The sequence below is a fragment of the Mustela lutreola genome, chromosome 4 (genome assembly GCF_030435805.1).
Source record: "Mustela lutreola isolate mMusLut2 chromosome 4, mMusLut2.pri, whole genome shotgun sequence".
Classification (NCBI taxonomy): domain Eukaryota; kingdom Metazoa; phylum Chordata; class Mammalia; order Carnivora; family Mustelidae; genus Mustela; species Mustela lutreola.
Window position 1 is genome coordinate 7,883,219 of NC_081293.1, and position 26,020 is coordinate 7,909,238.

General features: G+C 50.1%; 1 protein-coding gene across 1 annotated transcript in view; it reads left to right on the forward strand.

Annotated features, from left to right (window-relative positions):
• The window catches only part of CPXM2 (carboxypeptidase X, M14 family member 2), a 127,272-nt gene that overhangs the window by 93,931 nt on the left and 7,321 nt on the right, over nt 1-26,020 (forward strand). Inside the window, exons 7-12 of the mRNA XM_059172912.1 lie at nt 5,337-5,425; nt 11,505-11,628; nt 12,821-13,017; nt 14,007-14,186; nt 19,776-20,073; nt 24,364-24,503. Of these exons, the coding sequence (XP_059028895.1) occupies nt 5,337-5,425; nt 11,505-11,628; nt 12,821-13,017; nt 14,007-14,186; nt 19,776-20,073; nt 24,364-24,503 (1,028 nt within the window). The remainder of the gene's footprint in view (nt 1-5,336; nt 5,426-11,504; nt 11,629-12,820; nt 13,018-14,006; nt 14,187-19,775; nt 20,074-24,363; nt 24,504-26,020) is intronic.

Below are 26,020 nucleotides of genomic sequence, written 5' to 3' on the forward strand. Positions count from 1 at the left end.
GTTCCTGATGCACAGACCCCTCCCCCCACCGAAGACTCAGCAAGAGCCATTTGCAGAGTGCCCTCACACAGTGTGGAACGAATGTCATTTCTCCCACTTTCCCCTCCTTTCTTCTTCTACTGCCCTTGCTTAGACCATTTGGTATGTTTGTAAGGTCAGCAGCCCCCATGGATGGTGGGAAGTTGAGAGAGAAGATGTCTCCTTTTTGTCCTGGTTTAGTTTTGTCCTCTGTGTGCGCTGTTCTTAGGACCTGCTGATGGGGATAAACCTCTACTTTTCGAGAAACCAGAAGGCCTCCCTTGACCGGGCTGTCTATCCACCCGTCCACCCCTTCACTCATTCCTCACTCGTGCATTCCTTCATCAAACCCATAGGATGTGCCTATTCGGAGGCAGGGCCCAGGGATCTGGAGACAGGACAGATGCCTTCGCTGGCCCAGGAGCTCTCGCGGTGCAACTAGGGAAGCGTGTCGGGCATCCTTACCCCCAGGGAAGCCCGCTCACTTCGGGGGGATCCAGCCTTGCTGGTGGCCACTGTCCTCCCTGCGACTGAGGGCAGTGTGCCCTTATTGAGTTTCAATAAGCCTCGGTTTCTCTTCTTGGTGCAAGCGCCCCATGTTGACTGCTGGGGAACTGTAGAAACATCAGCACTCTGGACAAAAGTCTCTTCTGAGGGTTCCTCCTGTCACTCAGGCTGCACATTGGCCCCGGGACTGTCTGGAGAAGTGGCGTCAGCCGAGCGAGCAGAGGGCTTGCGGGTTTCGGTGTGCAGCCCAGCAGAGCATTTGTGTGGGGAGATTATAGGAAATGGGGTGAAAGGAAAATAGCCCAAGTGATGTGCTGCTCCCCCCTTGGAACCACCTGCAGTGCTGGGTTTGACGGCTCCAGGGACGGTAATGACCCGCCAGCAACACGGGCTCTGCTGGGGCTTCCTGGCCCTCCCCTGGCTCCTCTTGGCATGACCTTGTCATAAGAACAGTCCGGTGGGCTGTGGGCGGAGGTAACTTGTTTTCATCGAGGGGCCAGCTTGTTGGTTCTCAGGCTGCATTTGGTCCCAGGCCGTCTGCACTCAGGCGTATGTGCAGGGGGTGTCGGGGCTGAGGTCACAGGGACACAGTGGCGGGCACTTCCTTGGGGCGAGGCTGGCCTTGAGGCAGGTACAGGAAGATCTGCTGTGGCAATGAGCGTCCGGTGGCCTCGTCCTCAAAGAGTGCTATGAGGCAGGCAGCCCTTTTTTTTTAAAAAAAATAAGGTGATTCTCATGTAATGTCCATTGAACCACTTTAAAGATACGGGTCCGTGGTATTTAGCATACTCACGACGTGTTGCAAGCACCAGCTCTGTCCAGTTTCTGAATTTCCTCGTGGACCCATAAACCCACCCAGGGCCCATCGAGTCGTCACTTCCCGATCCCCTCCGCCATCCCTGTGACCTCTAGTCTCTGCCTCTATGGATCTCCTGCCCTGGAGAGGAATGGCAGAGGCATCGTGAGCCCAGCGATTCCAGCTTGCATGGGATTCTCCTTTATATTAAAGATAGCCTCTCCGCTCCCTACTGAGCGCCCGCTCCTGTCAGGCAAGGTCCCCAAAGCAAGCAAACAGCAAAGCACAACAGTCTGAGAACCTTGATCCCGCTACCCTGGATTTCCAGGAATGCGTTTTGGCCTGGAATTATCACTGTTGTCATGAAAAGAGCCCCATGGAGTGAGCTGGCGTGTGTGTGGGGATGGGAAGAGCAGGTGTCCACAGCGGTGAGGAGGTAGGAATGTCCTGGCTATTAGCAGTCTCCTCGGGCTGCCGTAAAGACTGCCCAGACCTAGGTGGTTTGGAATAATAGAGAGTTACTGTCTCGGTCCTGGAGGCCAGAAGTCCTACCTAGATCAAGGCATCAGCAGGGCCGGTCCTTCGGAGGCTGGGAGGGGGAACCTGCCGCCGTCCCTACGCCAGCTTCTGGGGAGTCATCTAGCAGTCTTTGGGTTCCCTATCTTGTAGATGCCTCACTCCATCTGTGCCCTCAGTCCCACAGAACCTTCTCCCCACGTGCCTACCCCTGTGTCTGCACCCCCCTTGCTAGAGACACCAGGCAAATGGGTCAGGGTCCATTTGAATCACCCCATTTTAACTTGCTGACCTCTGTAAAACTCTCTCTCCAAATAAGGCCCCCTCTGGTAGGGCTATGGGTTAGCACTCCAATGTATCTTTTGGGGGGGGCATTATTCAACCCCCAAAAGGCATAATCTGTAGGCAAGTTCGGGGTGAGCAGGACTTTAAGTAGCTGAATAAGAGAAGAAAAGTCAGGGGGATGGTTTTAGGCTCCACACGCCCTGTTGGGAGTTCGTCCACATTGCTAAGGTGTTCCGGAAGGAATGAGCTGGTGTTCAGCCCATATGACGTGTGAAACCACACTCAAAGGGAAGTAGGAGACTGATTCTCCCAAGCTCCATCTGTGAGGATAAAGGCCTCACAGACTGAATCAGGACTTAGGTTTCCAATGCCAGCAGCCCTACTCTGATTAGCTTACAGGGGGAGGGATTTGGGTTCACTTACATGAAAATTCCCAGGGTGGCTTGGACTCTGACTCTGGCTTCAGGCAAGAATAGGTCTCCTGTGTCAGAATCCTCCCAGGGGGTCAGGGCTCCCCTCGTGTCTGTCTCATGGACAGAAAGATCAATACCCCAGATTCATCCCACCGTCCAAGGAGCTCCAACAGGAGACTCTCCCCCTACAGCTCTGGGAGGAAAGTCTTCTGATTCCTTCCCAGCTTGGCTCCTAGAATCTTGGGATCACCTCTGAGCCAATGACAGTGGACAGAGGACACGTGTTTTTTGGCTGGACCCTGTTCACAACGGTGCAAAACGGTGCATGCTGGGCACGGCAATTTTATCTGAAACATATGGAATGGATTCCCCACAGGAAAGGGGGATCTTTTGCCCACAGAAAGAAGAAGGTGCTGATAGTTTGACTAACTGGCTGGAACTGCAGACTTGGGACCCCAAGAGGGCCAGACTTGGGTCTTACTCCTCGCTTTACCTATTCTCTTCACCGGTAGTACTGAGCTTTTAATAGGTTCTCAGTAAAACTTTATCCAATCAGAATCCATTGACAAACAACTACTTGCTCAAAATGTGGGACAATGGGAAGTTGTGAGGAGAACTGATCCGTGGTTTCAAGACCACTCCGGAACTTGTACCCTTGTCCTGAGGCAAACTGACTAGTCTTAAGGAAGGCGGAAACGTTGCCAAACGTGGAGCAGCTTTGTTCTTACAATTCTGAGTTCTACTTCAATCCTTTTGGAGAACATTGAAGGTATAACTTGTGTTTGAAGACAAAGGGGGGCTTTAAAGAGTTTTGGAAAGAGGCCGCTGGGGCTTGGGGAGTGTTGCGTAGCTCTTAGAAAACATCATATGGGTAAATGAAGTATAAATTAATGGGAAAACTATGCTTTGCTTTGCTTTGAAACATACAGGTTTGGAAACCCAGGGAACTGCGACTTGCGTGTGGTCAGCTCACACTCCCCCAGAAGGAAAGTGCTAGAAAGCTGCTGGGGGGCCTGTGTGAAACCTGACCGGCTTCCGCTCTTTCCTGGGCCAAGGGGCAGCCTCTGCCTCACACTCACTCCCTTCAGGCCCAGTCCTTGTCTCCCATGGCATTATTGGCAGGTGATACTTTTGCGGATGTTAAAATCTGGGTTTTGGCATCTGGGTGTCTGTGTGATTTTGAGCTCATTACAGGGGCCTCGGTTCTCAAGGTGAGAATGGGCGAACCCTGGCAAGGTCGGCTGTGGCGGCCACAGCCCGGAGCCCGGTTGGTGGCCCCGGCGTGCAGGGTGTATCCTGGGCTTCGCTCCTGCTGCAGCGTGCTCAGCACTTTAACACGGTACCCCTTGGACTCCCAGCCTGGGGACTCAGCAGAGATTGTTTTTGCTGTGGATTCGGATTCTGGAGGTCTGGGCTGGTCTCACAGGCAGCTGGTCTGAGGAGTACCTTTGGTGGCAGAAATAGGGACCCGCGGCTCCCGATACCACTTGGAGCACACGCTCATCGCTGAGCCACCAGCACGCCGCCACTGCCTCTGGACACCCCCCCCCCCCCCCCCCCCCGCTTTGAGCCTCTTGAACCAAACCCACAGCTGCTGTGGCTCCAGCCTTGCCTACAGGATGCCTGGGTGAGGAGAGCCCCCTGTGTCTAAAGCAGCATATTGCATATTCTTGGGCAAGGATTTCTGGCTTTATTGTCCAGATGGAGATGCCATGGGGCTGGCTACGGGTCGGGTCCAGGGAAAGACCTCCAGATCCACTGAGGGCTCCTCCCCTTTATCCTCCTACTCCCTCCTCTTCCCCAGCCTGTCCTTTCTTCTGAGCATCCTTTGTTCTCGTAATTATATAAACAACAGGGCTTACTTACATGTATTAAAGGAAAAGGTCAATTTATATGGGAAAGAGAATCAAGTCAAGAGCAGACCTCTCGTCCTAGACCCCAGAATCCCAGTCACCATAGGTGATCAGTGTTTTCAGAGCCTGATCATGCCCGTTGGGGTCTCCGACTCCAACAACAGAAACCCCAGCCCCCCCAAGTTTGGTGAGTAAGGGAATTCGACAAGTCCCGTGAATGGAAGTAGGTCCTGATGCTGGCGGGGTTCTCTCTGTCCTCTACTCGGGAGAGATTCTCAGCCACTCCTCAGTGCCATCGAAGTCCTCCCCTTCCATCTGGACCAGGGAGAGTCACCAGGCTGTGCTGGCCTCTGCTTGATTGACGTGAGTCCTGCAGGCTTCCTGAGCTGGGATGCGAGGTCTGTCTCCTGGAAGCACTGGGGTGATTCCCAAACCACACAGGGTTTCTGTTAGGAAGGATGAAAGTGGACTGAATGCTGGATGAGTAACTCGTAGTAAGCACCATACTTCCAGAAGTTTCCGTTTATGTATGTATACCATTGTGATACTTGTTCACTGATTCATTCATTCATTCATTCAGGGCCAACAGTTTGCCCGGCACATAGATCATTCCAGCTAATACCAACCATGAACCAATGAGGGAAGTACCTTTCTTCCCTGTTTCCAGTGAAGAAACTGAGGCAGAGACTGCTGGCAGGGACTTACCCAAGGTCACACAGCACTTCATAGAAGAGTGGAGATTTGAACCAGGCATTCTGGCTCCAGGTCCATCTCCACCACTGGCTAATTCTGAGTCCTGAGATGTTTCTCGAAAATTGACTCTCACCTCTGTGCCCTTGTTAGAAGCTGGAGATTGGGTCGTGTCTCCATGCGAATCAGGCAACTAACAGAGCCACCGCAAGCAACCGAATTACCCGAGTGAATTCCAAACCGTATTTCTGTCCCCAGATCCAAACAACTATTATCACCGAAGGAATGAAATGACCACCACCGACGACCTGGATTTTAAGCACCACAGCCACAAGGAAATGCGCCAGGTAAGTTCTGGATTTCTCAGGGCCGTTATAACCTGTACCCAGAAGAACAGTGTTGTTTGTTTTCCCTCTAGAGATTAGGGTGATGTGTTTGGGATAGAGGAATCTGAATGATTGTTTTGGTTCTCTGAAACCACCCTGAATGCTTGTAGTCTCTACATTGAGAAGGCCTCACAGGGCTTCTGGTGACCAGACGAGGTCTCCCTCTCCAGCAAGTGGTTGGAACAGAATCTGGACCCAGACTTTTCTGATTTGATAATAGTTCTTAAGACTCACTGTGTGTTTGAGTGATAATTCACTTAGTCATAGGCAGAGTTAAAGAAGAAAAAGGATCTAGAACACCACTGATATAAGTAACAGCCGGAAGCCTTCACGTAGGACCCACGTTAATTTACTGTGTTAGCAGTTGACCTGCAACAATGTGGTCAGCCCTCCGCACAGGCCCCGGAGGGCAGGGACTGTTTCCTGACCTTACTGATGGGGAAGCCTGGTCACTGAGGAAAGCTAGAGCTTTGCCCCCTAGTTATTCACTCTCTGATTCTCCGTCTTGGTTCTATCACGGAATCACCTGGGGAAATTTGGAAAAACACCTGTGCTTGAACCCCACCTCAAGCCACTTTTTAAAAAGAATCCTTAGGAGAAGGGCCCAGTGGTCTAAATATTTAACAGGTCTCCTTGTGTTTCTAATGTCCGGCCAGTCTTCGGAGCTGCGGCCCCATACCTTTACGGAGCTCAGAGCCTTCACGCCATTCAGAGCAAAAGTCCGTCCCAGCTGAGATTATCCCCAGATTTGGTTACAGAAACCAAGTAATTCCGAGCCGTGGACGGTGTTTGCATGCTGGGCCCAGAAGGGAGAAGGGACCAGCCGTTAATTAGGACAAGATGAAAGAGCAAGGCCCTTGCTGAGTGCTTTGCCTATGAAACCCTGTCCGGCCTTTGCCCCCGGCATGGTGCTAGGAGAGATCAAGGGAGGCTGATGAATGAGAAATCCTTGGATACCTGAGAATCTGTTTGAAGAGACAGAATATATCCTCATGAATACATTTACAGAACAGGGATTCACCAATGGCAAATTAGCGAGGCTCAAAGCAAGGGCTGGTGGGTGCCGAGAGAAGGAGCCTGCCGCCCCGTCCAAGTCGCACCGTCCTGAGGTCGGAGCAATGAGCCCAGAGGCCTCTCCGCCTCACCCCAGGGAATCGACAAACCCAGTTTGTCTCAATGGCATTGAATTTGAGACACTCACCCAGAGCTTCCAGATGCCTGCCAGCCTAGATTTAGAGGTGGGACCCGCAAAAGATATGGTCTTGCTGTCTTGCTCTTCAGAAGTTGGGACACTGTGTGTGGCCCTGAGGTCTGTGAATCACCGGCATTCACAAGACTCTGCCCACCCTGCCACAGCGCGGAGCACTTGCGGGTTAACACAGCTTTGCTCACTGCACGTGTCAGGGTTTCTTTGCGAGCCCAGAAACTAGGCAAATATCCACTCCGCTGGTGCAATTAATGTCAGAAGCAATGAATCTACATGCATTTAAAATGAGCTACTGCACCGAGACTCTGGGTAGCCAGTATCTGTAAAGAGTTGCTCCAGGTAGAAAATCAGGATCCTTCCAGAAGAGGAGAGCTAGTGGAATGTACTTCGTGCCCGTGGGCAGCCGTGCTGACCATCACCTGGTCATGGAGAGCCAAGGGGACGCTTGGAATGGTCAGTGAGGCTCCTGCGGGTGATGGATGGTGGGTGACCCCAGGGCTCCACAGCCCTCAGCTGGAAACCACTCTGGGGAACATCTCTCAATCCTTAAGGGTGTTCAAGCCGGAATTGATTTGCCATTTGGATTCCTGGCTCCTGGGGATGAAAAAGAAGCCAGCATTTTTAGCAATTCCCTGTATGGAGTCTGCTGGGTTACTATAGAAATCTTTCTACTTCAGAAAAAAAAAAAAGTTAGTTTATCCTAGTATTGAGAGAGACACTAGTATTGAGAGAGACATTTCCAACAAACAAAAAAAAAAAAAAAAAAAAAGAGAGAGAGAGAGAGAGAGAAACAGCAGCAGAGCAGGAAGAGAAGAGAGAAAATAGAAAAACATATTGCATGGGAAGTGCTGAGGATATGTGCAGGAAGTATTTCTAGAGCACTGACTTTGAAGGCGCTAGGAAGGGGAGGGGAGGGCAATGAGCAGGTTGCACAACACTGGTGTTGCTCGCAGGCAGAGGGAGGCCGCCCCTCCAGGAATGCCCCTGCCTCCGTGGCAAGTGTCCCTATTTCTCAATGCCGTGTCACCTCTTTGTCTATATACATTTCCTTCCTTTGGGACCCTGGAGGCAGAGGCTGTGTTGCTCTGTAGTGTGTACTAGACACATATGTACATTGGAGGTCCTGCCAGGGAGGCAGCTGGGGGAGAGGAAGAAGGAGTGACTGACCCGGTTGGCTTGGTGGGGAAGGGCTTTGGTTGCAGATGGGGTCGGCTATGGTCCGGGGCCTTTGGCCAGCCTTGGACAGGCGGAGACAGAAGGGAGGGCACCCCAGGCAGCCAGAGCAGAGGGCTGGAGGTAGGCGCAGAGCGGCAGGCTTCTGCATCAGTCTGCCAGGAGAGGGGGCTTGCCTGAGTGCTGGAGAGGCTTTTGTAGAGCATCTTAGAACCAGAGGAGGATTTTATGTAGCAGAGCAGTGTTTTGGGGGGATCCATCTGGAAGGCATGTGGGGAGCAGACTGGTGGGGATGAACATGGTCCCCAAGAGAGGGGCCAGCAGGCCTGAAGAGGGATGAGACACAGGCAGCTCTGGGGAGGACTGGCTAGTCCTAGGTCTCCTGTTGGAATGGGTTTGGAGAAAGGGAGGGCTCTGGCAGGCTTCTGAGGAGGGTGGGGTACTGTCCGCAAAGGGAGGAAGATAAGTGGTTTGAGGAAAAGGTTCACGATTTCACCTTGGTGTTGGGCGTGTGCCGTCAGGGAGAAATGCTCGGCCAGTCCAGATTGGCTGGCCACGAAGCGGACTGTGATGCAGACGTGGGTTGAAGGCAGCCAGCGAGGGCCACTGATTTCCAGGTCAGTGAAGGTGGGTCAGGGGCTGTGGCTGAGCCTGCCCGGGAGCGTGGTCGATGGTGGCAAGAAGCCAGGGCAGGGCAGGGCAGCCCCCGGTGGACCTGGACAAGCCCACCTCCTCACCCCGGGAGTGCCTCCTACCACCATTCTCCCTCCTGCCCTCTGGGACTCCTCTTCCACGGGACCAGATACAGTGCCTGTTTCCCAAGCAGATGACTAAAAGGGGACTTTTTTTTTTTCTTCTCCCCACCCTTTTTAAAAACCTTTTAATTCATTGGAGAAACAATATTGTGCCAACATCAAATGCAAAAACCCAAAATCTAAGGTCCATCTTCCCTGAGCCCACCACCCTCAAGAATCATCCATTTGTATTTTCCCTCATTCCGGTCCAGGGTTTGTCTCGGCATTTGCAGAATTTGTTCAGTTTTGATGAGAGGATGGGGCTAATTTTGCCCTGCATTCTTCAGTTAATATTGGATCACGAGCCATTTCCCATGCTGTCCCCATAGTTGTGATCGTGCTGCTGCAGAATGTTCCAGGGAGTGGTTGGAGTATGCTCTTCCCCGCTGCTTTCTTGCCCTGGAGCGCTGGGACATCTCTGGGCTCTGTGCTCCCGGGGAGAGGGTGAAGCACCACAGCAAGGGCCGTCATGCCTGTCATCATAGCATCCTTTATGCAGGATGTATATTACTGGAAACTGAATCGCTAGAGAAGATGGCTCTGTTTCTCTCTCCTGCAGAAGGGCAGGGAAGCAACAGAACCGAGGGTTCAGTAGACACGAGGTTCGCAAAGTGTATTCCTGTCTCCAGGATGGGGAATCAGAGTCTCCATGGGGCTCAGATCCTGCAAACCCAGGTGCTCTCTGGGTGATCATTCTCACCTGGTTCCATTATCACCTCCTCCCCCCAGGAGGCTTTTTAGACACTTTCTTAATTCTTATCATTTTTAACCCATTATATTAAATACCAACAATTAATTAATAATTGTTAATTATTTAGTAATAAATTAATACATTCTTATAATTTCTTAACCCATTATATTAAATATTAACGAGTAAGATTTTATTGGGTAGGGCTGAGCTTTGGAGGGCCACAAAGCATTGTGATGTGTGAGACCTTTAGCCCCAGACAACCAGTTCTCACCTCTGAGGGGGTGATGTTGCCCCCCACTCCGGCAGAGAATGCATGCTCTGAGGCCAGGAAGAAGTTATAGTCCTTACTGTCACTTTAACCATCAAGACCGCAACTCCAGTAAAATGTCTTAGGCTCCTTTCAGGAATAAGCAAGGTGGATCACCAGCCAGGTCTTTGACGGGGCTGGTGGCCCCTGGGGAAACCCTTCCTGGCATTTCAGAGAGGATCTCTCTCTGTGCAGGGAGAACTGTAAAGAACCTTCATAACGGAGACCCCTCAAATGCTTGTGTCATTCTCATGTGTAAAGGTGCTCATGACACCACAGCACGAAGAGGTAATGTGGCCGGGAGGGAAATGCTAGGGTGGCTGGGGTATGAGGAGGGGACTGTGTGTCATGGCTGAGGCCGTCCCATACAGAGAGATGTCTCCATGGCTAAGTGTGCATCCGACAGAAGGCGGAGCTTGTTCTCCAGTGTCAACATCCTGATCTCGAAGAACGCAGGTGGTATGTTGCTCCGACAGCTGACTGGGGAAAGGGGGAGGTGGGTATCAAGGGACAGTCAGGCTGTGTGCAGGACAGTTGTGTTTGTTGCCTAGTTAAAGATGACTCGAGCGATGGTGTCTATAGAACTGGTCATTGATCCCAACCAAGGCAGTGGGCCCTCTGGTGAGGCTGATGCTGGGAGGTGATGATGTCTGGAGTTTGTAGGGACTAGTATGTGGGACCCCAAGGCAGAGGGTGAGTGCGCTGCGGCCATCTTCAGAATGGTCATGGCGTGCCGCTGACGGAACGGGCAGCCAAGATGGGCTGGTGTTCGTTGCTTTGCCGCACCTGCAGGGTCAGAGAAGATCCCTGAGTCCAAAGCACCTGGTACCCGCTGGGTGACCCTGGGTAAATCCCTCAGTGTGTTCTCTGAGCCTCCGTCTCCATATCTGTAGAATGGGGGCAATACTCTGCCTTACCTACGTCACCTGGCAGTCATGACAGAGAAAGTCAGGGAAGAAATAGACTGTGTGGCTAATGCGATTGTTGACATTATTAGTGACATTGTCACTGTGTCCCTTGGGAAGTTGTGGTGCGAGGCACGAGGTCCCACTTCAACCCTGCAGCATGTGCGTGTCCCCCTCGGTGATGGGTACAGAAGCCACGTTTCCCTCGCATGCTGTCTCCCCAGTGATGGCGGGTTTCTGCTTGGGCCCTGCTGTGGATGACCGGCCCTTGTAGTCAGCTGCCCCTTCCTCTCAAGGGCAGCCTGTGCTCCTGTGACTAGCAGTGCCCCCCTTACCCCCTCTGGCAGCTTGTCTCACCCCCTCAGACTGAGGCTGTCTGTCTAGCAAGCTCTACTTTAAACGCAAAATTCAGGAAATGACACACATCTAATTTTTCTTCGTCATCAAAGCCTGCTTTCTCCACCTTTTCACCACACGACCTGCTGTTATCATGGCTTCCCTGTACCCTGTTACTTAGCGTCAGTGGATTGGGCCATCCAGTGACTCCCCTTTGTTGCAGCTCTGTGAGCTCCAGCAGGACGGGAGCCATGCCTTCCCTCAGCCTGACACATCATAGATGCTCACCAAATGATGAGAAAAAATGGATATTCAGTAATAAATGTTTATTTAGGCAGGGTTATAGGGATCGAAGGCTCAGTGTGTCCTTTAAAGGATCTGTAGTCTAGTGAGGAGACAAAAAAAAGCAAGAAACCCCAGTACAAAGGTGAGACCACAGCCAAGGGAGGTGAGAGTTACAACCTGAGGAGAACATTCCAGGCAGAGGGGATGGGGCTGGTGTTTGGGGAGGGTGAGGGCATGCAGGGAGGCTGTGGGAGGGGAACCGCAGGTAGCGGTCTGGGGAGCTCGGCTCCTTTAGCATCTAGTCACCACTGCTCAGAGCCCTAACTCTGTTTTGTTTTTCAGCTGATGAAGGCCGTGAACGAAATGTGCCCCAACATCACCAGAATTTACAACATTGGCAAGAGCCACCAGGGGCTGAAGCTGTATGCCGTGGAGATCACGGATCACCCTGGCGAGCATGAAGTTGGTGAGGTTGCCCCACTGTGATGCACCCGGCCCTCCATGTCTGTTTGCTTCTTAAAGGACCAGGAGATGGCTCACCTCCATGAGAACATTCACGAAACAGGCTGGGAGCCGTCCACATGCCACTCTCACACAAAGAGTCTGCAAATTTGGGTTCTGTTTTAGAGGCTGTTGACTTATTTAAGGGAGTCATACCTTCCTTTTCTCCAAGTGATCCATGTTTCATTCTGTTCTCCAGCTCTGAGGCCGGTCACACTGACCAAAGAAAAAAGTGGCCAAAGGTGGTTAGGACTGAATCCTTTTATAGAAGAAAATTCCGGACTTATGTTATTAATGACGTAAATTAGAGGGAGGTCCCTTAATTTTTTATTTTAATTTAATTCCACTTTTGAGCATTTCCTGTCTTCAGGCATTTCTCCTTCAGTCACTCTGGAACCTGGATTCTCTGGGTCAGAGGGGCTTCTCCAGTTTTCTTTTTGGTAAATCTGCAAGTTCTTTAGAAATTCCCCTCTACTTAAGTCTGAGGTTTGCCTGCTTCATTTGGCTCTAAATTCATCAGTATTTCAGGAGTTCCTCTTAGGAGTTCCTTCGGAAGTATAAGGACTGGATCTGCAGATAAAATTACATTTCCTTAAAAGTAGTTGCTTTGCCAGTGAGAGAACAAGTATTGTCAGCCTATGCTGGGCTCTGATAAGCCCCCACATTGGAGAAAGTGAGCTAAGAAATGAGGAACTCAAAGGCAGCCCCCTTACAAAATTGCGTCAGTGCCGATGGCCCCGGCTGGTCTGTTTTCTGCTTCTGTTTATCCATCTCTACCTCCTTTATGATTTAATAGAATCTTCTTTGGAGAAGAACGATTACCTCCCCAAAGAGAAAAATAATCGCCCTGTCTTGTGTTTAATTTGTGAATTTTCAACCTTACGCACTGTATCATTTTCTCCGTTCTCGCTAAATAAGAATAAACATGATTACCCAGGGGCTGGTATCATCTATGAGTTTTCTACACATTTTCCTACGTACCTATTGGGGAATTCTAAAAAATGTAGTGATAGAACTTGGGGGGGCCCATTTGTAAGACGAGATGGGATAAAACTGTAAGTTGCTATTACTCAGAGATCTTTTTAATCCTAAATGGTAAGGGCTGTTCTGCTAGAAGCACCGATATGGACTGTATTTTTTCCCGTCCTCGAGTAAAGGCGAGCCGGAGTTCCACTACATCGCAGGGGCCCACGGCAACGAGGTGCTGGGCCGGGAGCTAACGCTGTTGCTCATGCAGTTCCTGTGCCAAGAGTACTTGGCTGGCAACGCACGCATCGTCCGCCTGGTGGAGGAGACCCGGATTCACATCCTCCCGTCCCTCAACCCCGATGGCTACGAGAAGGCCTACGAAGGGGTAATGATGCCGCCCCCTGTTGGCCGGGGCAGCCGCTAGGTCCCCACCACAGAGCCCGCTGGGCCATGAGTCAGTTTCCCTTCCGTGTCCTGGCTTCCCTTTCAGTGTCTCTCCGCAGGGACAGAGAAACTCCTGGGGTTCCCGAAAGGTGCAAAGCAGGAATTGGCAATCATGGGCACCTGAGAGGTAGACAGGCCAACACCCTGGAAAAAGTGAACATGAGGGAATGATTCAGTAGAAGAGAATAAAAAGAACGCTGAACCTGGAGGAAGCACCATCAAGGCAGATCCTCTGTACATCTGTGGCCTGTCATGCTCTCGGTGCTCCGAGGAGAGCTGTTTCTGTTATTCTGAGAGATCGTTTACATTTCATGTTCTAGTGGCGTAGACTTTGTGCAGGTTACATTGTGGATGGACTATTATTAGTATTATTTGGGAATAAAGTGTAAGACTGCACTTGGTACCTGTCACATGTATGCCTGATAATACAGAATTGGGGTTGGGTTTATGGGCACCGAGTTGGTTAGGGAGTTTTGGTGCCTGATTTGTAAGGTCCACTGGTCAAGGGTTTGCAAGCCAGACTCGTGGGCACGGCCGGGAGACTGTGTTAACGCGGTGGTGGTTGATTTTGCAGTGTTGGACTCTTGGATTCATTCCTACTCAGAGTTTTATCTGACCAGTCTAGAAGTTCTAGGGGGGGTGAGAGGGTTGGGGGTAAGGGTTGTAATACTTCTTGAACATTGCCATGTGGCTGCGGTGAGGCTCTGCCTTCCTTCTTGGGGTGATTTGGCAGTATTACCCCCCACCTACTAGAAGTGGTAGTACTAGAGGGTGCTTCATTGTTCTCTCTTGGGGGCCGTCTTTGGGCCAGAGGACCTGTGAGGCTTAGAGACACACCCAGGTGGGGATGGTGGATCTGGAGACAGGGACGTCTTGTGTGGGAGAAGTCTGGAAGCCTGTGGGTCCCTCATGCTTGGAATTGTCTCCCAGGGCTCGGAGCTGGGTGGCTGGTCCCTGGGGCGCTGGACCCACGATGGCATCGACATCAACAACAACTTCCCCGACTTAAACACACTGCTCTGGGAGGCAGAGGACCGACAGAACATTCCAAGGAAAGTTCCCAATCACTATATTGCAATCCCGGAGTGGTTTCTGTCTGAAAATGCCACGGTGAGTAAAAATACCCCATCATTTGCAGAGCAGTGGAAGGCCAAAGTTAACACCCGCTGGTATTTGCGGAACATCTGACATTTAAGAACAAGACAAAACCATTTTTTTTTTCCCTTTCATGTTTTCTCCCAAAGCAGGGAAGTGTGCTAGATAATAACTACCTTTAAAGTTGATATTTGCAGATATTCTTCATAAAAGAGAAATCATTGAATTAGGTCTCTTTACAACCACACAGGGCTTTAAAAACAACAACAACAAAGAAAAGCCAAAAACCCTGCCATATGACTGTCCATATTACTCTCAGCTTCGGCCATGCTATGGAATTGCTATGAAATTGTCCTTAGACCTTACTGGTTGCTTGAGAGACCTTAATTTTATTTCAGTAAGTCCTCATGGATCATTACACGTCATGCTTCTTTGGAAAGAAAAGAAATGCATTGAGTCAGAAATGCTTCCCTCAAATTTTCCAGTCTTCTTTTCCAAAGAGTGTGTTGTGGGAGAAAGAATTTTCACAAAATTTTGCATGCCTTTTATGTTCTTCTCTTCCCTTTGTCATCTATCTCTTTACCCTTGTCCTCTGATTGTATATGTCCTTCAGGAGGGCTGCCTTGATTGCTTATATGAGTTAGGGTTAGATTCAGTGGGGACAATGGAAAAATCCAAAATGACAGCAGCTTAATGAGGGACAAGTTTGTTTACTTATTTATTTTCACATAGAAGGACCCTAAAGGCAGAGGATAGAAGCCCGGCCAGACAGAAGCCCTGTGAACATCAGGAACCAAAGACTCATCTATCTTTCTGCTTCCACCATGTTAGTGTATGACTTCCACTCTCAAGATCTAAATCCAAGATGGCGGTGGGTGCTCCAGCTATCATGGCTGTGAAGGAAGAGGGGAGCCAGAGAGTTAAGAAACAAACAAACAAAAAATGGCGTTAAGAAACCGCAAAAAAGAAAAAAAGAATACAGAAGATCCTCCTCTTAGACAATTCAGTTAATTTTAAGAATCATTCCTTGATTTCCTCCATCATACTTAGGCTTCAATCTCATTGGCAAGAATTTAATCAAACCATGCTCTCAACCCACTGTGGCTTCCTGAAAGCTGGAAAATTCTATATTTTAGGCAAGCACATTGCAAGCTCAAGAAAACAAAAATAAAAATAACTAGCTTCTGTCCCTGAGGAACCAAGGGAGAAATGATGAATGGATAGAAGGCAACTCTCCTGCTCTGCCCTGGGGCTCTAGTCCACCCCATGGGCAGGCACCACCTACTGGAGGAAGGCCAGCATGGTTGCCTCATTTAGGAAGGCATAGGATGTTGTTATCCAGGCCCTCAGGAAGCAACCAGTCAAGTGATGTAGACAGACAGTGGCAGTGTCTGTGGTGTGGCTAGGGAACCCATGGGTAGCTTATGGGGGATAAAGGGTTCAGGGCCTCTGAGTCTTCTGTATTCTCTCTCATTTCCCAGTTCCATCCTATACAATCCTCCCCACCCCCATACACACTTTTCTCTCAAACAAACGTACTGATGACGTCTGGTAAGGCTGAGAATTCAAGTGATGTTATCATTTGGGAACTCTTGGACCAGAATTGGAATATGGTTGCCAACGTTCTTGGCCCCGAGGCTAAGAGAAATAAGGAATTCTTCAGCTTAGAGAAAGTCCTTGGATATCAGTCTTTGCTTTAAGACTAGAACTTAGCTTTCTGAGCTTGTCATCTTTGGGAAACACATGGGGAATTACACAGATCCTCTACCACCAACACTTTTTCCAGTTGTGGTGATGTTAGATAAGAAGTCAGCAAAGATAAAGACTTGAAAAGCAGTCAACAACTTGACATAGGGATCTATAAGAAGTCTACAACCACTAGGTAGATAATAATATATTTTCCTGAATATTCCCTGCAACATTTTCTTTTTTTTTTCTAAAGATTTTATTTATTTATTTGACAGACAAAGACCACAAGCAGGCAGAGAGGCAGGCAGAGAGAGGGGGAAGCAGGCTCCCTGCCGAGCAGAGAGCCCGACGTGGGGCTTGATTCCAAGACCCTGGGATCATGACCTGAGCCGAAGGCAGAGGCTTTAACCCACTGAGCCACCCAGGTGCCCCCCGCCCCCCGGAGCATTTTCAAAAATTGGCATGCTCTGGGCTCTAAGGGAAATCTCAGCCAGTTCCAGAGAATAGGAGTCAGACCATGATGCTCTCACCAACATACAAATCAACAAGAAGACAGTAAATAGGCTAATGAAAATATCACCACCTCTTTAGAAAATTAAAGAAAAATACTTCTAAATAATAAGTCAAAGAAAAGGACTGTACTAGCAACTGAAAAATAATTAGAACCCAACAGTAATGAAAACATTATGTATCAAAATTCATTATGGATACATAATGAAAACATTATGTATCAAAATCAAAATTGGACCACAAAAACTCCTGTACTTTTAGGAATTTTATACCTTTCAATGATTATATTCCAAAGAAGAAAGGCTAAAAATTAGCTAAAGAAACTAGCAATTGAATACCAGAAGAACCCCCCAAAATATATAAAGATTATGATCAAAAAGTAAGAGCAGAAATAAGAGAAAAACCAAGAAATAATTTAAAGGGATTTGTCTGTTGAAAGAATCATTTGATAGGATTTAATCATCACTCCCAGGAAAATCTCTTAGTGAAACTTTATAATACAGATAGCTAGTTTCAGGGAGAAGGCTATTTTAAATGACATTAATCATAAAATAAAAGATTAATAAACTCAACTACGTAACCAACATAAGAAAGCTTGCTCATCAAAATTTTAAAACCATAAGAGAGAAGCTAAAAACCAAGAGAAATTATTTGCAAATTAGGAAATTGGAAAAGAATTAAAACTTTCAAATATATAAAGAATAACAAATAAGAAAAAATAAACGGCTCAATAGAAAAAATGGGTAAAAGAATATGAAGAGGCAATTCGTGGAAGAGGAAACATGGTTAATAAACATGAAAATATATTCAGCCTTACTAGTACTAAGGAATGCAAATAAGAGAACATTTTACACCCACTAGTTGGCGAATTAAGAAGTCTGACAGTAGCTGAGCGTTGGAGAGGATATGGGGCCAGTGGCTGTCTCATGCATTGTGGGTGCGAGTGTAAATTAGCACCGTGACTTCAGAGAATAATTTGATTATCTTGTAAAGTGGAATATGTGTATTTCTTATGACTCTGCAGTCCCACTTCTGGTGATTTATGCAGGATAAATTTCAGCACATGTATACCAAAAGAAAGCTCAAAAAAAAAAAAACAACAAAAACCACTGTTCAGTACAGTAAAAAATTGAAAATTCCCTCTATGCCCCCATCACGAGGTCAGTTAAACAATGACATCCTCGTACTGAAGTGGAAAGGATTGAGCTACAGCTTTTATGCAACAATACAGCTACGCCTTGGAAACATGAATTGAGGGAAAAAATTGGAGAAAACAATCAGTATGGTCCCCCCCCCTTCTTTTTAAGAGCAAAAACAAGTAAAACCAAATAATGTATTTTTAAGTATACACACTTACGGTAAAACAGAACGCAAATCGTATGATTGAGGATACAGTGCTTACCTCCGAGTGCAAGACAGGAGGATGGGACAGAGGAAATCCCATATTACACAGAAATTGTCCTTAAGATCTGGTTTTGGGCACAGATGGCGGGTTAATGGGTGTTCATTGTATCAACATAGAGCAGAGGACAAGCAGGGACCAGCAGTGATACTGCGGGATGAGCCAAGTTCCACAACAGTAGAACAGTAGGGCCCATCCAGGGCCCCTGATGTGTTTAGGAAGAAAAACACAACTTAATGAACCCTAAGTCAATTTCGTTCCTCAACCAAGTTTCTGTACGGCGCAGCCAAGCCATGTCCAGTCTTTATTTCTTTCCCATTATCAAATGGTATTCTGCTGGAATTCTCTTCATAGGAATCAGTAACTTAGGATAAATAACTGGATTCATGTCACGATTGACCATATCAGGCTTTCTAATTTGGGCTTCGAGCATTGTGGGTTCCTTGCTTCCGACTCCCTTCCTTTCCTGCTCTCTCTTTTCCTGCTTTCCTTTCTTTGTTCATTTGTTCCCTCCTTTCTTTCTTCCTTTCAACTTTTTATCATAAAACAATGCCAACAGTACGGAACTGGAGCGAAAGCTTTCAGGGCCCTGGTGTTCCCACCTCAGCTTCAATATCTGTGCCTTCTCATCCGTCTACATCTGCACCCGCTTCCTCCTCCTCCCCAGAATTACTGGGGCAAGTCCCTGGAGTGGCATCATTTCATGTGCAGATATTTCGGTAAGTATCTCTAAAAGCTCAGAGTCTCTTTTAAAACCATGAGCAATTACCATTATCCTATCAAAATCAATTATTTCTAGTATTATGAAATATCCAGGCAGGGTTCACATTTGCCCTATTATCATTCTCTCTCAAAGATTTTATTTTTAAGGTTTATTTATTTGTTTATTTGTTATTTATTTGTTTATTTATTTATTTGTTTATTTATTGGGGCAGAGGGAACGAGAAAATCTCAAGCAGATTCCCCCACTGAACATGAAGCCCTATGCCGGGCTTGATCTCGTGACCCAGGAGATGATGACCTGAGACCAAATCAGGAGTGGGCCTCTTAGCCGACCGAGACACCCGGGCGCCCCTCTTGTAGCTGAAGTCAGGAGCCAGTGAAGCTCCCTCATTGTGGTCAGGAGCATAGGCTTTCCAGTCTCCTTTAACTTGCTTCTGTTTCACTTCCTGCCTTTTTTCCTTGCAATCTTGCTGTTTTTCAGCTCTATTGCTTATCTCGTAACAACTAAGGTACCAGCAACCAGATTAGATCGTTTTGACACATTTTCCACTGTCTGGGTGCTGCCAGCTGTATCCTTTCCGTGTCATGTAACCTCTGCTTCTGTGTTTCCTGTGTGCTGGCCGTGAGCTGTCGACCAGACTAGGCTCCGTGGAGCAGGGGCTGGCAAGCTGCAGCCTGTAGGCGGGCTACTTCCCGCCCAGGCTTGTTGGTGTACATGGTGTCTTATCGGAACCCAGCCCTGTTCATCTGCGTGTTGTTTCTGGCGCTTCCCCTGCTACAAGGACAGAGTTGGGTAGTTGGGACAGAGACCACAGGGCCATCAAAACCTAAAGTATTTCCCATCTGGTCCTTTGCAGAAAGAGGCTACCAGGCTCTGGATTAGAGGCTGGTCATATTCTGGGTTGATATTTTCCTTGGGTGTGTATGCTCTTCCCTGGGAAGACTATTCTGTTGGTTTTCTCTCTTTCTCTGCTCTTTGGAGCCAGAGATAGACACGCCTGGCCCCTTGATTCACTGGATTTGAGAAGTGTTGATGCGCTAACTCCGTCTTTTCCCGCGGGCATGAACTGGGATATTCCTACAGAAAATATTCCTATCCGTGATTTGCAAAAAAATCTAGCTTGCTTCAGCCCAATTTTGAAATTCTACATTTTTTGCTACAAGTATTCCACAAAATGGTTGTTCTTTCAACCATGTCCCTGTTTGGGAAGTAGGGAGAGGACGCACTTTCCTTCCGGTCTTTATTTCTCAAAGCCTGTTTAAACGTGCCGTGTTCACAGGTGGCAGTGGAGACCAGGGCTGTCATAGCCTGGATGGAGAAAATCCCCTTTGTCCTGGGCGGCAACCTGCAGGGGGGCGAGCTGGTGGTGGCTTACCCCTACGACATGGTGCGGTCCCTGTGGAAGACGCAGGAGCCCAGCCCCACGCCTGACGACCACGTGTTCCGCTGGCTGGCCTACTCCTACGCCTCCACACACCGCCTCATGACAGACGCCAGGCGGAGGGTGTGCCACACAGAGGACTTCCAGAAAGAGGACGGGACAGTCAATGGGGCCTCCTGGCACACTGTCGCCGGAAGTAAGTCTCTGGTGGCCTTGCTGTCATTGTAGAGCCAAATGGTAAGCGTTGGCTGGGACAGGGAGGGACCCAGACATCCCTTACCTTTGGCATGGGGGTAGTCATGACTGTAGTCTGCCTTTGACTGTAGTCCGCCAACGCTCTATACAGACTCCTCCTTTGTCCTTCTGATAGTCTTGGGGGGTGTGGCTACTCCCCGTTTTATGAATGAGTTCACCAGGGCTTGGAATCTGAAGGGATCTCTCCAAGCAAGAAAGGGGGCAGAGCCACACCTGTTTGGCTCTGTGATCTGTTCTTAGCCCCGAGCTATTCGGGTTCTGCAGGGTCAGAGATGGGTAGATGTAGACTTGGAAGGAAGGAATTACCAGATCGAAAAGTAAAACCAGCAGAGGAGCAGAGAGCATGCGTGTGCTGGTGCTGGGGCCAGAGTGTGTTTACCCAGAACTGTGCCCATCATGGGCGTGTCCCGTGCTGTAGGTCCCCAGAAGGTCCGGGCATCGACCCCACACTCAGGTGTGAAGTGACTTCAAGCTGCAGGTGTGTCCTGAGACCCAGTGTGTGACAAACACCATTTCACACACCTCCCGTCCGCTGGGAGGTCAGACCAAGGCATTCGGTCGAAGCTTGCCTATGTGTGATGTGGGGAGTGTGCGGTTTCATTCCTGGCATCCACATGGGATCAGATGGGCCCCCAGCAGGGACTTCGGGAATTCCTTTGCAGCAGCCACAGAGGACCCTGGGCTCCCATTTCCAGATAAGCTTTCCTTGCTGAATCCAAGCTGAGCTGGCCCAGGGCTCCCAGCCAAGGAGGTAAGAGGATCTCCCATTCCCTAAGGTGCCTCAGCTTTGGGATGGCAAGACCCCACGCAGAATGCTGTTGCTCTTTTTCTCGGCTTTGTGGGGGTTGTCGAACTGCGGATGAACTTGAGAAATATTCCAGGTCAACTGGACCTAGACTCACACTCTGGCTCATCCCCCAGATGCCGTAGGGCCCCAGGGGAGTTCCTGGACCTCTCTGAACCCTGTATTTTCCATCTGTGAAATGGGCACATTGGTAACAATGAAGATGGTGGACCTTCGGGACTGTCATGAGGTTCACATGGTGGCAGGTGTGGGGCGTCCTCTGTCCAGCTTACCAGAGAAGCATGCCACGGGGACCCGTCCCCTGTCTGCCTCCCCCCTCTCCCGTGGTATTTGTTCACCATCACACCTCCTGCTCTCTGTTTCCCTAATTAACCATCATCTGATTTCCCTTTGCTAGATTCAGCCTTCACATGCTTTTCAGGTATGTGTCCGTGCTTGGGAAAAGAAAACTGAAAAGCAAATATCTTTGTTCCCGTGACCATGTTTTAACATGTACAGAAAGCTTGCCCATTTCTTCTGGGTTGCCTACCTACCCCGCAGCGGTGTTTTGTTTATTTACTATCATAGTTTGGCCCTGCACAAAATTAAAAAAAAAAAATGGCAAATCCCTGTTGATTCAGAGAATTTTCTAATGGCCCCAAATCATTCTCGCTTCTCCATCTCAGCCCTGAGAACCGGCGACAGCCTTAACGTGAACGTTCTGTTTCCCTTTCCCGGCTGCCGTGACCACGTCGGGTACGGACCCAGCCAGAGTCACCGGCACTGGGGAGAGTGGCCGGCGCTGGGTCCGTCGCCACGTGTGGCAGAGCTGGCTGCCACGTAGTCACACGCGCAACGTTTGATTTTTTCCTATCAATTATATTTTCCATTATTGCGGGGGCTTTCGTGGCAGGGCCGTGCGGCAGCTCGAGCCTTCTTAATCATCCTCCCTCCCGGCAGCGTGAGGATGTGCGCGGACGCCTCTCTCTGTGGATTAATGAGATGTGACTTCCATTTCCTCCCCTCCCCCGACCCTCCGCTCCCTGTTCTTGTTCGGGTCTTGCTCATTAGCCGTGACCGACAGGCAGCGGTTAACGGAGATGGGGCTCTGGGGAGCCCGCTTCGGGAGAGCTCAAAACACACATTGTTCGTAGTGTGTGTGTGTCACCTCCAGAGTGACGCCAGGCCCTCTTGGTCCCCGGGCTGCCACCCCACGTTCTCTGGCCCCCGCGACAAAGTGCACGTTGAGCTGGAGATGGGCGCCCGGGCCTCGAGGAAGGTGCAGCTCCGTGCTCCTTGCAGAAGCCACGGCAGTGGGATTCTAGGCCAGGAGAGCACAGGAACGTCTGGCTGGTCCCGCTGGGACCCGGGGTGTGTGGGGGTCTGTCTGGGTCATGCCGCAGGTCCTTGCCCACATATCACGCTTTCAAAGCCATTCCTGACCCAGGATTCTCGACTCATGCCATTTGCTGCCAGGCCGGAAGTCAGCAGCGTTAGCCCAGGTGAAGCTTTTCCACCCTGGCTTCCCAGCACGTCACCGAGTCCTCCGGTACTTCTAGTGCTTCAAAGACACAAGGCAGGGTGGCAGACCCCCTCAGAGTTGCACGGGTAACACTGATTTGTTTCCGTGCCAGCAAGGCCTAGAAGGTTGGGAGATGAAAATCCTCTGTGCACAGAGGCCCCTGGTGCGCTCAGCGTGTCCTGCCCTTGCTAACTAGTGGCCATGGCGTCTGAGGCCCCCCTCTGCCCTCTCATAATGCCACATGCGGGTTCAAGTGGATACGTTGACATGGCGTTTTGACCAAGCTCCTCCAGCTAGACCAGGCCCCTTTGAAGGAGGTGCCCTTAACGTGCGTGGCAGGGTTCCCCTCTCCCATCCCGCAGCTCTCTGCCTCCGTCTTATCACAGATGTAGTCAAAGGTCCGTCTGCCGACACGGGAGTGGTTGAAATCTGGAATCCGCCCGAGAGAGTGGCTGTGTGTTTTGTACCATTTTGCCCGTGACTGTAGCGATCGGGCTGTTGTGGAATTTCTCTGGATACCCCAAGCCATGAGTCCTAATCAGGTGTTTCTACTGGGCAGTACGCCGCTGAGCATGATGGCGAGGTAGGCAAGGAGGGTAGATGCGGGGTGAGGACAGAGGCCGCTAGTGCAGGAGGACCTGCTCCTTTGATGAGTCACCACACAGAAACCCAGCACTTCCCGCTCTGCTCTCTTAGCCCTGACCCTAAAAACCCAAGGACGGCTCGTGGAGGGGCCTGTGGTCACGCACAGCATAGCTGCCGTGTGTTCTTGCTGATCTGATCACCCTGTTGCTCAAAACCAGAAATGTCTGGAAGAACTTTATGCCACCTACCATTCATTTCTTCGCTTCACAAATACTGGGAGCCGTACTAGGTGAAATTAAGGGTCTTGGGATGTGGTTATCCCGAGTTACCTAGATGGGTCCTAAAATCATTGACAAATGTCCTTATAAGGGACAGAGGAGAAGCCACGTGAAGCCAGAGGCAAAGGTAAGAGCAATGCAGCCACAAAACAAGGGACGCTGGGGGTGACCCCATAACGGAAGCGGGAAGAGGCGAGCGAGTTTCCTCCCTTAGAGCCTCTGCAGTGAGCACAGCCCTGCCGGCACCTCAATCTCAGACCCCCAGCCTCTAGAACTACGGGAGGATACCTTTCTGCTGTTGTAAGTCCCCCAGTTTGTGGTCATTTGTAACCGCAGCCCTGGAAGGTCAACGCGGGGCCCAACTCCAGGCCAGGCTGCGCGTTTCATGTCCTGTTGCAACAGTGTCGGGATGTTTGAGATCTGTCTGCTGCCAGGCGCGGGGGGTGAGTGCGTCCACCCAGTGGACCCCAGGCAGCCCAGCCCTGGAGAGAAGAGCAAGGCCTTGGTGTCACACACACCGAGGTTCAAATCCTGACTCTGGGTCTTTTCAGACACGTGGTTCTGGATACAGTTCTTGGCTATTCTCTACCTCCATTGTCTTCCTTGTGACCCTGGGCTCTGCTGCCTAAGTCTCTGTTGAATTTGTGGTCAGTGGAAGCAGAGCACTAAGGACAGGTCCTGGCTCATGGGTGGCACATGGGTAACCATAGAGAAAAGCTCCATCCACCACTTCGAGTCCATACTGCTCATTCATGGTGGCTTTATTTTTAAAAATGGTGTGTTAAACTGGGTTTACTGAGCAGAATTTTATCAGTCTTCCTTTTGCCAGCGATGTTCCCAGACGCACCTGTCTTCCCCAGAAACCATTCTGGCTGCAGCCCTGCTCTCTCTCCCCCGCGCCTCCCCTCGTCTTTGCTGTCATTCCTTCGCAGTCTGCAGCAGGTACTGGACACCTCCTTGTTCCAGTGAGGTCGTCCGAATCCCGTTCTTGAATGTTCTTGCTGTCTCCCTCCTGCCCTGGGAGCACGGTTTGGTGACAGCGTTGTCCGGTTGGCTCGGCAGGTCTCAACGATTTCAGCTACCTTCACACAAACTGCTTCGAGCTGTCCATCTACGTGGGCTGTGACAAGTTTCCGCACGAGAGCGAGCTGCCCGAGGAGTGGGAGAATAATCGAGAATCCTTAATCGTGTTCATGGAGCAGGTACGGCACCAGCACATGCTGGGGTGAGGGCCGTAAGGGAAGGGGCTGGTCAGGGGACTGAAGGCCTGAGCCTGAGTCCAGTTAGTGCTTCAGATCTGGCCATCGTGCTGGGCCAGCCCCCGACGGTGCCGGAAGAGCCAGCATCTGTCCACACCTGATTCAGCCCCCGAAGTGAGCTGTAAAGCCTCATTGATCACTCACACTGGGTTATGGTGAGTGTGACCGGATGCCACCCTGTGGGGTGGGGGTGACATGTGTCTGAGCCAGCATGCCCAGGCCCCTTGTGCTAGTCTGCTAGGGTTGCATAAAAACATGGGCCCCCCGGCGGGGGGCAGGGGGGCTCAAGCAAAAGAAATTGAGTTCTGGAGGCTGAAGTCCAAGATCAAGGTGTTGGCAGGTTGGTTTCATTTGGAAGAGCCTCCTTGGCTGGCAGATGTCTGTCTCCTCCCCATGTCCTCACATGGTCTTTCCTCCGTGCACACATGCTCCTGATGTCTCTGTGGGTCCACAGTCCTCTTATAAGGGATTCAGATTGGATCTGAGCCCACCTGAATGACCTCATTTTAATTTCATCACCGCTTTGAAGACACGGTATCCAGATATAGTCACGTTCTAAGATCCCGGAAACAAGGACTTCACTATGGGGATTGTTGGAGGATACTGGGGTGTCCATCATGGCTGTGAGGCTGAGAGGCCCTGCCGTGGGTGTGTGAGGCTCCTGGGAATGGGTCTCCTGAGCCCCTCCCAGGCTTCTGATTACAGTTGGTGAGGGAGGAAGCCCTGCTGGGACCCCCAGAACCCTCCGTCACCTTCCCTTGTCCTGCTCGCAAGGACCCACCCATCCTGTAGCATCCCGTAAACCAGTCTAGTTCGGTGCTACAATCAATCCAGTAATATCCACGCCCCACTAAGGAACAAACAAACTGGAAACCAGAGGAATAAACAAAAGGGCCACTTCCGTGACTCCCATCCATTAGGAAGCGTGACCCTGAGGCTCACAGGATCAGGCACGGAGGCCGCCCCTTCCATGAGTTGTTGTAGATGAAGCACAAGACAATTTCAGGCCGTGGCTCAGCTGCCAGCTTCCTGGTTCTTACACCTCCCACTCCACTGATCTTGGCAGAGGTCAGCCCTGGCACCTAGTGTCCCAGTCTGTCCCACAAGGATCCCCGGAGACTCTGTGCAATCCCCAGTACACTTGCCGGCACAGCATGTGTGAACCTGTTCTTCCCCCTTGGGCAGATGCGCTGTCTGTCCGCACCCTGGAATTTTGCGAGGGAAGGCACTTTTTCATTTTCTCTATGAAAAGAGAGAAGGCTCTGATCATCCTAAAAGAATCCTGTGTCCCGTGCTGTGGATAAAGGGCCCGGGCACAGTAATACGTACAATGTCATTGGAAATGATGGTGTACCACCGGGATTGTCACATTGTTCTACAGATAGGGAAACTGAGGCACAAGGTTCAGAGTGATGTGGGTCTTGTGACGCAACCAATTAGCGGAAGGGCCCTATGGACTG